Genomic DNA, 11,799 nt, shown 5'->3' on the forward strand with positions numbered 1-11,799 from the left:
TGCAACAATGGACTCTATTAGAAAGATATACCACTCTCACAAGAAAGCAGTTCTTAACGATGTTAGAATTCTGTCTATGCGACAACAACTATTTTCTATATGACGGAGTATATTACCAACAAATACACGGAATGCCGATGGGAAACTCGTTATCGCCCACTGTAGCTGACATTGTTTTAGATAAAATACTTAACGACAGCATCGCTGAATTGAAATCTAAGGACATATGTATCAAATACATCAATAAGTATGTAGATGATATATTCGCGATCGTAAAAAGAAATGACGTAGAAGATATTTTAAAAGTGTTGAATTCCCAACACAATAAAATCAAATTCACCACCGAGTTAGAAGAGGGCAACAAATTACCCTTCTTGGATTTGGAAATTCACCACTCAAATAAGAAAATAATAACAAATTGGTACTCAAAATCAATAGCATCTTCGAGAATGATAAATTACCACTCGAATTATCCATGGGCACAAAAGAAAAATACGGCTACTAACCTGATCAACAAAATCTACTCCTTAAGTGACCAGGAGTTCAGAAAAAGTAACAAACAGAAAATAATAAACATACTGCACAAGAACGGATACCCAAATAAAACTATTGAGATGCTAATAGCAACAACAATTAACAAATTNCGGGTACCCAAATAAAACTATTGAGATGCTAATAGCAACAACAATTAACTAATTAAAATCAGCGCAAACAAACAATAAGTCTACCAGCAGAAGTGAAAACAGAAGATTTACAGGAGTCACATACATACAAGGCCTAACCGACAGCAAAACACTGCACAGAAATATTCAAAACAAGAACATAACATATGCACATAAGCCACATAGCACGCTAAACAAAATATTCACCAAAACAAAAGACAAAATAAACAAACAACAACAACATAATGTGGTCTATCAAATCCAATGCAAAGGTAAAGTCAACGAAAACTGTAACAAAGTATACATAGGCACGACTAAACGAGCGCTTGGAGTCAGAATTAGTGAACACCAAGCAGACGCGAAAAATAGGAAGACAACAACAGCACTTGCACAGCACTTGACGAATAGCGAACACATGGCAGATTTTGAGAACACCATAATTGTGGACGTGGAAAGACGAGAAAAAACAAGATTAACTTTGGAGAGTCTGCGAATACAGGAGAGGATAAGGGACGCGATGAACTTTAAAGAGGACGTTGACAATATAAACTGTGCGTACCGGACGGCAATACAAAGTAACAACTCAGATGGGCGAAGACAGTGACGTCAAAAAAAAGAAAAGTGTTTAGTTAAATGTTTTACGTTTATTGTAATGTAAATAGTTACACTAATTTAATATGTAAGTGCTATTAGATATGTATATGTATATGTATGTATAATTTCCAGTCATATGTAACTATGTCTAATTGTTGTGTGTATTATGTTTTGTTTTTTTGCAATAAATCAGACTCCCTGATGAAGGCGTGAAGTACGCCGAAACGCGTAGGAGAAAGAGGAAACGCAGTTTGCCTTTTTAATATACCGGCCGGAAAGCTCTACCAATGACCCAATGGGAAATTTTAACACTGGCCTCAAAAAAAACAATTAACTCAATTATATTTTAAAGGTTTTGACTAATATTATTTCCATGACTTGGCTCAAACCTAATATTTTTAATTCCGAAATTCTTCCAAATGAATATCAAATATACAGGAGTGACCGCGAGTGCATTCATCGATACCATCCGAGGAAGTTAGTGTTCCTGTCATTGAATATACCGAATTTAAATGTATACGTGTATAGGCTTGAAAGAGTTATATTTATTTAGCTCTTTTCTACATCCTTCCTCCTAATTCTGGCGTATCAGTATGTATGCAGCTAGTTGCTTTACTTGAGACCGTAAATGCAATGCTTACTGCAACCGATTCTATGATTGTTTTGGGCGATTTGAATCTGCCACACATTTCATGGAACATCATTGACACCGATGTTGTACCAGTTTCATCTAGAGACAGTTACAATGTATTTCTGGAGGAAATGGCTGAACTTTGCATCAAACAAATAAATATATGTCCAAATAAGTTTGGAAAGGTCTTGGATCTCGTTTACATTGATGATGTTCCGAAGGCCTCTATTAATCGGTGTGGTCCCCTAGTTTTGCGGGAGGATGCAAACCATCCCACTCTTTAGTTAAGGTACGAAATCATAAATGAAATACATAATAATAAGTCGTATAGTTCAAATACTAGATATGTTTTTGCGAAAGCAAATTTCAGGAAAATTAACAAAGAATTTTCTAAGTTATCTTGGCCAATATATAGAGATGACGTGGAGCGTAGCGTTGAGCAATTTAATGATACTGTTTTCAATTTGTTTCGAAAGTATGTGCCAAAACTTAATATTTTTCAAGAAGAACCAACACAATTGTGGTTTACTAAAGAGCTTAAAAAATTGAAAAACAAAAAATCATATTCTTTTAAACTGTATAAAAGAACGGGCTTACACAGTGATTACGTAAAGTACTCAGTTTTGCGGCATAGCTACTTTGCATTAAATAAGAAATGTTATAATTCATATTTATGTAAAATTAAGAAGAATTTAATTAACAATCCTAAATCATTTTATGGTTTCGTAAATTCAAAGCGTAAGGCACATGGTTTTCCGTCCGCTATGCATTATCGCAACACTGTATCTAGCGACAGCCAACTCATTGCCAACATGTTTGCTCGGTTCTTTAGGTCCAATTATTCTGTAGACTTCCCTATAAGTGGAGACTATCCGTACGAGCTTTGTCCAATCAACTCTGCTTATATTCCAGTAATATCTTCCGATGAAGTTTTACACTCTTTAAAAACCTTAAAAGCGTCATTTAGGCCTGGACCTGATCATATTCCGACCTGTTTTCTTAAAAACTGCGCTGAGAACATCTGCGAGCCTTTAACAACTCTATTCAATTTGTCACTAAAACATGGCGTTTTTTCCGTCAGCCTGGAAGGAGTCTTTTATAATAACACTTGAAAAAAAGGCCGCAGGTCCTCTATAGAAAACTATTATTTTTAATCAGCTGACATATTCTATATCTTCTTAAATTTCACAATCTCAACACGGGTTTTCTAAAGGAAAATCTACTATCACTAATTTATTGGAGTTTACAACTCATGTCTCAAACGGTTGTAGAGAAAATGCTCATACCGACGTAATATACACCGATTTCAGTAAAGCTTTTGACAAAGTATGTCACTCGTTACTCATCCGTAAACTCGACCTAATCGGCTTTCAGCCCAGTCTTCTTCAATGGATCTCATCTTACCTCTCNTCTGATAGAACACAAATAGTTATTGTTACTAAGTGTTCTTCCACCATCATTAAAGTTTCTTCAGGAGTTCAGGAGGGAAGCCACCTTGGTCCGATTCTGTTCCTGATATTCATTAATGAGATTTCTTCTATAATAAAACATTCAAAAATTTTAATGTATGCCGGTGATGTGAAACTTTTTAAAACATTGTCCTCTATCGAAGAAAGGTCTTTGTTACAAGCGGATCTGAGCAACGTGGTTAGGTGGTGTAATGCAAACTATATGCCACTAAACCTTCAAAAATTTAAAGTTATGTGTTTCTCTCAGCTCCCAGCTGTTTATTCAATATCAAATTATAATCTAGAGCAGGTATCCAATTTTGTCGAACTTGGTATCACAATGGATTCCATCCTCAATTCCACCATCATATTAATGTTACAGTCAATAAAGCCAAAGGCGCTTTTGCATGGCGATGGTCAAAAGAGTTCAAAGATCCTTATGTTACAAAAGCTCTATTTACCACTTTAGTTAGACATATACTAGAATACGGATCTATTGTTTGGAATCCCCGCTACCAAGTTCATTTAGAAAGGATTCAGTCAATTGAAAAATAATTCTTGCTTTTTGCATTGCATAATTTTAACTGGGATTCAGATTACAATCTCCCCCCTTACACAAGTCGTCTAAAGTTCATACATTTTCCTACACTCACAAGTCGTATAGAAATGCTAGGTATAATATTTATCTTAAAATTAATGACAGGATTGATTAATAGCCCGGCCCTCCTGGCTGAAATAAATTTTAATGTTCCCTCTCGAGTATCAAGACACTTTCGACCTCTATTTTTAAAGCCATGCAAAACTAATTTTGAACTAAACGAATCATTCCGTGGTTTATGTCAAGATTTTAACTCATTCCAGCACGTTTGACATATCGGACTCAATTTTTACTATAAGGAAAACTATTATTTCCACTCTCAATAATTGAAATACTATCTTTAGCATATCCAATCAGCTGATAAATTTGATTCTGTAGCTGAATAGTTTTAGATCTCGACACTTAACAATCTCCTGTTTCCAATACTGGGCACCAAAAAATTAAAAAAAAAAAATTCCGTACGTCATGCGGACTGCGCCCCTTGTGTCGGTTGGGCGGGAGTGGAGGGTAAAAAGGCGTTGGGATTAATTAAATATTTAAAATACGTTATTGATATCATAAACAGCTGTGTAAAATTTCAGGACATTAGCATAAGCGGTTCCAGAGATAAGCGATATGAGAATTTCAGTTTGTATGGGCGGTACCACGCCCCCCTTTCCAAAATCTACCACTCTTCGCCGTAAGTATGGTATTGACAACATATGTTGCTGTGTCAAATTTCAGGACGTTAGCATAGACGGTTCCAGAGATAAGCGATATGAGAATTTCAATTTGCATGCGCGGTGACACGCCCCTTTCCCATTATCTACCACTTTTCACCATAAGTACGTTATTGATATTATAAATAGCTGTGTCAAATTTCAGGACGTTGGCATAAGTGGTTCCAGAGATAGGCGATATGATAGTTTAAGTTTTTATGGGCGGTGCTACGCCCCCTTTTCCAAAATCTACCACTTTTCGCCGTAAGTACGGTATTGACAACATATGTTCCTGTGTCCAATTTTAGGACGTTAGCGTAAGTGGTTCCAAAGATAAGCGATATGAGAATTTCAGTTTTGTGGGAAGTGCTACGCCCTCTTTCAGAGTACCTACCATTTTTCACCGTAAGTAGGGTATTTACAATCTATGCATCTGTACTAAGTTTCAGTTCCCTAGCATAATAGGTTTTAGAGATATAGTGGTTTTCACATTTTAGCCTATATGTCAGATGCCACGCCCCCTATGTACCGGGATTAACGTTTCTGTATAAGAGGAAGTTATATCCTTTAAATCGGTGTATGTTTCATAGAAATCGAGCGAATGGTGCCTTCAAAAAAGGGGCTGCAAAATTTTCTTGGGGCGTATTTATATAGATATCATAAAAATCTATTTATAAAAATACATTTTTAAATTAATCTAAAAAATCCTCTTTAAAAGAATAAAATCTAAACTAAAAAAAATTAATTAAAAAAAAACAAAAATTAATTTAAAAAAAAAGAAAAATCACAAAAGCTCCGCTGCCCGACGACTCGGAGTCGAACTCGGATCTCTCAATTGGCAGTCTAGTGCTTTGCTCACTCGGCCATTTCGACTGCTGAGGCAGCGTGAGCAAAATGGCATAATGTCTTTTGTTTCCTCTGCACTAGCTGATTTCGAATCAGCATTCGAAGCTGGCTGCGATATTTTCGAGTTCAATCTGATTTAGTGATAGCTATTTTTTCGTATTCATAGCAAGCATTCGAATTCGTAGATTCTCTACGATGGATTCCGTGATAGCCCTGATTGCCCCTACCGTTACCAATATATTTATATCTCGAATATGAGCCAAACCGGACATTGAGACAAATCGCTTTTCATGGATGGCGGTGATGTCAGTCTTTATTTTCCCGAGGACATCAACCAGCGGACAGAGGCACCTTCCCGATTAAGGGTCCGGATATTCCAGGTGCATACCTTCAAATCATAATCATTTCTACGTTTGCCGTGATTGTCATCAAACGAAGGGGGTATCATCCGAGGTATGGTTTTTTACATTGGGTAGGGTTTTAACGTACAGGGACCCAAACCCAGCGCAGCCGGGGTTACACGTCTTCTCACATTAGCTCGCTGACAAACGGGTTTAGCAAAGGCGAGTATCTCAACTAAACCCTGATGTATTTTTTAAATTCATAGCTCTACACATCTGTATACCAAACAGCCGTACAAGGCGTTATAATAAATAAAAAATAAATAAAACAATTTCCGTATACTATGTCATATACCTCTGCAATTTTGTAAGATAAACTAAAAATGTATACATCGTTGCAAGCTGTAATTACTTAAGAAGTAAACGTCTTGGCTGTTCACCAAACCGGTCTATAGTTTTATCAATAATCTCTGATTGGTTCTCTAAAACAAACTTTATATTTACACTTAGAAGACACACACGTAAAGACAAAGTAATAAAAAATTTAACTATATATTTATTTATTAGCTTACCGTTCAATCTACTTTCGCTCATTGTCTACTACAGCCAGGTTTTTACCCTTCTTAAATGGAATTGCTTTGAAGTTAGCTAGAATAACTTGAAATAGAACCGGTTGATCCACATATTTACTTTTTTAATTATCAAAATTTACAAATGCTTTTGTTATCATTGAGAGTGTGATTTTATATATGCCTGACATAGGAAAAACTTTAAAGTTTGGGGGCCCCAAATTATCGAGCTAGCATTTCCTGGTACTATTTTTGAATATAAAGGAAATATTTTGCAAGTTAGGGGTGGGCCCCTACTTGGCTATGCCCATGTCTTAAGCAGTTATATAGAACAATAATTTTTACCTAATTTCATGATTTTCTTCCCTATTTTTAGTACAGTCAAGTTATAGTTGAAAACTAATTATCGGCATGGTTGTCAGTTTCCTTTGAATGCTTGGAGAAGGTTTGCTAGGGGTGTTAAAGTTGATTTGCGGGACCCGGGAAATTGTGGAAACATCGCCATTTTTTAAAGATATCTAGATATTACAACTAAATACTACAGGTCGGAGATCTTTTTAAAATTTCCAAACCACTTGCTGTTATTAAATGCATGTTCATGTAGCTAAAAATTTATTTCTTCAAAGTGACAAGAATAAAGGAATTTATCTTGCTTGGAGGATGAGCAGGCAACTGTAAAAAATTAAACGTTGTAATATCACGTACATAAATAAAAAAAACTTCTTTCAACTTACGAATACTTATGGGAAAAGGTATCCAAATTACACTGAGGAAAAAAATAAGTATCCCTCAAAATTTAAGGCGAAAATGTATCCATTTGAATACATATGTATGTATCAAAACGGCAACTCTGATACGTACACGCGATGGTTATGCTCTTTGAGCGTGTGCTCGCTCTCTGCCCATGCCTGACGTGCACGGTGCTTCAGACGCCTTTTCCGACTTGATCCGTTCTTGAGTCGAGTTAGTAGATAATAATTATTTAAAAATACAATTATTTATTTTTATATTTATAAATTAAAACTAATTTTACGCAGTTATTTGGCAAATATTTCAAGTTGTAAAATAAAGGAATGGATACGTTCATATCTTCAAAAAAGTTTTTTTAAATGAATTCTCGACATCTAGAAATACAAATTTTCGAGAAATTGTCAAACAAATTTTGGTGTCTTTGAAAATTTTTCGACACTTATGTATAATATTTATAATTTATGTATGTGATATATGTATGTAATAACATTTTAGTTATTAAATAAATTTATCTACATTAGGGTGCCCACCGAAAAATTAATTTTTTTGAAATTTCAAGACCCTACCGGGTCAGAAAATACGGTATTGTAGATTTATCAGTTTTTGAATGTCTATATTTCATTAAATTTTAAAGATTTTAAAGAACATTTTGTGAGAAGAGGATTTATAGGCTTTTACAATTATGTATAATAACCTATTGTTAGAATTGGATTTTTGGGAGTTTTCATCGGGCAAATAAAAAAAAAAACATTTTTTCGATTTTTTTTTTAATTTTTGACCATCACTAATTTCCACAATTTCAAAATATGTAGTACTATCTAAAACTAACAGCCGGTTTCACCAGCAATTTAAATGGAAAGTGATTTGCTTATTTTCTGTCGATTTCCATTTAAATTCAAAAATTTAAATAATTTTTCACTTAAATTATTTTCGTTAAATTGGCTGTAAATCTATTTTCACATAAACCGATATCTCATTTATTGCAATCGCATTAAAATTGTCGAAGTTTGGCAACTTTTTTTTTAATACGGCCTCGAATTTATATTGTGTATGTACCGGACTTTCAGATTTTTCCAGCAGTGTGGCTAAGGAATTCATCAATATTTATTCAAAATTTATATCTACAATTGCTCTTTAGCAAAAAAGTCGGTTCTCAATAAATTTTAAGAAAATGGGGGCGGCAAGTGGACAAGTAGTTTTTGACATACGCACATATGATATAAGTGGGCGGTGCTTCCCTACTTTTCCTAAATTTTCTTTAAAATCTATACATTATACATCAATTTTGAATAAACATATATTGAATATTGATAAATTCCTTAGCCAAACTCTGAAAGTCCGGTACATACACAAATATAAATTCAAGGCCGTATTTGATGAGGTATCAGTTTATGTGAAAATACATAGATTCAATTTTAGATAGTACTACATATTTTGGAATTGTGGAAATTAGTGATGGTCAAAACTTAAAAATATAAGAAAAAATGGTATTTTTTTATTTCTGACAATAGATGATACATCATTTAAAGGCCTATAAATCCTCTTCTCATAACATGTTCGATCTTTAAAATTTAGTCAAAAATAGTCATTCAAATACCGATAGATCTACAAAACCGTGGTTTCTGACCAAAAATGACAAGTCGCGACCTCTAAGCGATTTTTAAAAAATCTAAAAAAATAGGCAGTAATATTTCTCATGAAATTGAAAGAAATTAGGAGGTAGGGTCTTGAAATTTCAAAAAAAAAATTTCTTTGGGTACCGTAATAAATATATATACATATATAAATCATCATTAAATTTTTACATACATATTTTCTTCATTGCAGTACAAAACGGTTCGTTCTTCAGAGTTATCTGCCAAACTTGCCAAGGCTCGCCAGAAGGCCGACCAAGAAAACAATGCTCCAAGTGAAATATTTTAAGCAATTTTAAGGAAAAGCTTAACAAATAATGTGAATAAATGGAACTAGGCTCCTTAAGCTGCGCTTACTATGGATGCGAATTTTGGCGAAATTTTATTGTGACAAGTTTTGACTAAATACATACATATCTGTTTTCCGATGTGAGTAGCAAAAGGTGCATCAAATGGGAGTTTGCATTTTTCGTGGATACGAGTATTTGAGGAAAGTACGAGAACAAAAGAACAATATATATAGGTATGAACCATGATTCAATAATAGAAAGGTTTTGTAATAAAACAGTCTTCTCGCTCCCACACATAAAATCGGCTCCTTTACTTGTGCAGAATGTTGCTTACTCTATAGTTTCTAGTGATATTAGTAGTAAACCAGCAATTCTTCATACTAAATATTCGTTGGCGTCACCTTCGTTTGCGTAATTTTCTAGAACAAGTGTAGAATAGCGACCGTTTAGCTATAAAATAACCAAAAATGCCGATTGATAGAACTTTTTACGCTGATTTCAACGATACCAAATTTATTTATTATGTAAATCAGCTGAAGAACAAATTAATTACCTTTATGGTGACGTCATTAGCTTTTTAATCGGTTATAAAGTTCATAAGATATTAATATTTAAAATATCTAAAAACTGAACTTTAACCTTCTAGAACCTCTTCATATTTTACTAAAACTTCGGGTAAAATCTTGCAATTCATTCTCTACACAACTCTCCAAAAGTCGCTCTCATTTGCAGGATTTTGGAGTACGGGAACATTTTTCCTGCAACTTCCTGCAAGTTCATGTAAAATCCTGTAAGTTCATGGAGTACTGGATCAGAGCTTCTATTGGTCTTCATTTTTGGTTTTGGCGTAGCTGAACGGTCGGTATTCTAGATTTGTTCCAAGAAATGACGAATAACTTAAATCAAAAATGCATATTTTTATGTATTGTTTAGTATTTCCATTAAAACACGAAATATATTGCAAATTCGCATAGAATTAATAATACACATTTTACTTCTAATTGTATACTTTGCGTACTTTTTGTAGTACCATTCTACTACCGTTTTCGCAAAATGCGATCACATTCTTCCCCTTTCTCCTACTTCCAAAATACAAATCTAGATAAAGGAGTGTCAAATTTTAGCTGTCACAAATTACATAACCTTGTGTTATTGAATCATGCGTATGAACTAAACACAAGAAAAAGTTGTTTGCGAAGAGGTACAGAACTTCAACTAATTCCACTACTAACAAAAGTTTGGCAAGTGAAATACAACTGATTGTGAGTTCTCCTCAAAATGAAAATTTGGCAGCCTTCATTACTAGCATAACTCCTTACAGACATTTGGCACTCTCCTTTATATGTCATTAACGAGTTTTGCTTTTCCACTATTTACCAGCTTAACTTAATTAACGGAATTAAAGAAAAATAAATAACATATACATATATACATAGCTAAGTTCGTCCATCTTTGCTAGGAAGGTGAAACGCCTTGTTCTGACGGGCATTTCGGACTAACTCGTCGATGTTTCTTCAAAATTCGCATCTACCGTAACCGCAGCCTTAGTGGGCAGAAGACGAAAAATTTGTTTTCACTGATTTGGGCATTTTTGATGCTCTTAAAAAGGCAATTCTTTTAATGTGACAAATACATAAAGCTGAAATATATAAATTTATCACCATTTCAGAAATAAGAAAGCGTACTTGTAATGTTTAATATTTAAATTTATCTTCATTTTAGAAACAAGCAAGCGTACTTGTAATGTTTAAATAACTTCGTTACAAAAAAACTCCAAAGAAATAAGATTTCGGAGGTCATAAGAAATGATCTCTTTCAATATTCGGGCAATCTCAGACCTTAGCCACTTAAGGCTGGAATATGCGTATTACATCTTTTCGGTCCCGATCTCCGACATATTCAGCCCTATTCTGCATTTCGACTCGAATTGAAATTTTCCCCGTTTAGTAACTTTGGTATTCTGCGTTCCGTTTCCTTTCGATCAATCTTCGAAATTTACGATTAAATCTCTTCTACATTTCGATCGTAGTTCCGTTTTTCTAAGTTGTAAATTTGTTGTCGGAGAATGTTTCGATTGTTATTTCGACGTTATTGATATCATAAATAGCTGTGTCAAATTTCAGGACGTTAGCATAAGTGGTTCCAGAGATAAGCGATATGAGAGTTTCACTTTTTATGGGCGGTGCCACGCCCCCTTATCCAAAATCTACCACTTTTCCCTGTAAGTACGGTATTGACAACATATGTTGCTGTATCCAATTTAAGGACGTTAGCATAAGTGGTTCCAGATATAAGCGATATGAGAATTTCATTTTGTATGGGAAGTGCCACGGCCGCTTTCCCAGTACCTGTCATTTCTCACCGTAAGTAGGGTACTTACAATCTATGCATCTGTGCTAAGTTTTAGTTCCCTAGCATAATTGGTTTTAGAGATAGTTAGGGTACTCACAGTTTACTTCTAAAGTTAAAAGGTGGCAACTTTAACAAGATAACACACTCGAACTGTGAGCAACCCTTATGTTTAAATAAAGTATTAAGTTGATCAACAATACCACGCATTGCTAGACCGTTTGCCTTTCACGCGTTTGTGTTTAGAGAGCATCAACAAACCACATACATATTTCTCTCTATTCTCTCTTCTCTTTTTTATACTCAGCTAGCACAGCGGAAAAAAAAAAAAAAATAACCTTTGCCAGCTCCAGGCAGGCGCAAAGAGAAACTTATGTACAAGCAGCGCT

General features: G+C 34.5%; 1 protein-coding gene across 2 annotated transcripts in view; it reads left to right on the forward strand.

Moving 5' to 3' along the window:
• LOC108369394 (epidermal growth factor receptor kinase substrate 8) overlaps positions 1–9,374 on the forward strand; it is a 503,749-nt gene extending 494,375 nt beyond the window's left edge. For both annotated transcript variants that reach the window (XM_017624498.1, XM_017624504.1), the window contains exon 7: positions 8,965–9,374. In XM_017624498.1, coding sequence (XP_017479987.1) covers positions 8,965–9,060 — 96 coding nt within the window. In that variant the 3' untranslated portion in view covers positions 9,061–9,374. The remainder of the gene's footprint in view (positions 1–8,964) is intronic.
• Positions 9,375–11,799: the final 2,425 nt, after the last annotated feature.

The sequence above is a fragment of the Rhagoletis zephyria genome, unplaced genomic scaffold, assembly GCF_001687245.7.
Source record: "Rhagoletis zephyria isolate East Lansing unplaced genomic scaffold, Rhagoletis_zephyria_1.1 Rzeph_scaffold_00058, whole genome shotgun sequence".
In the NCBI taxonomy this organism is placed as follows: Eukaryota; Metazoa; Arthropoda; class Insecta; order Diptera; family Tephritidae; genus Rhagoletis; species Rhagoletis zephyria.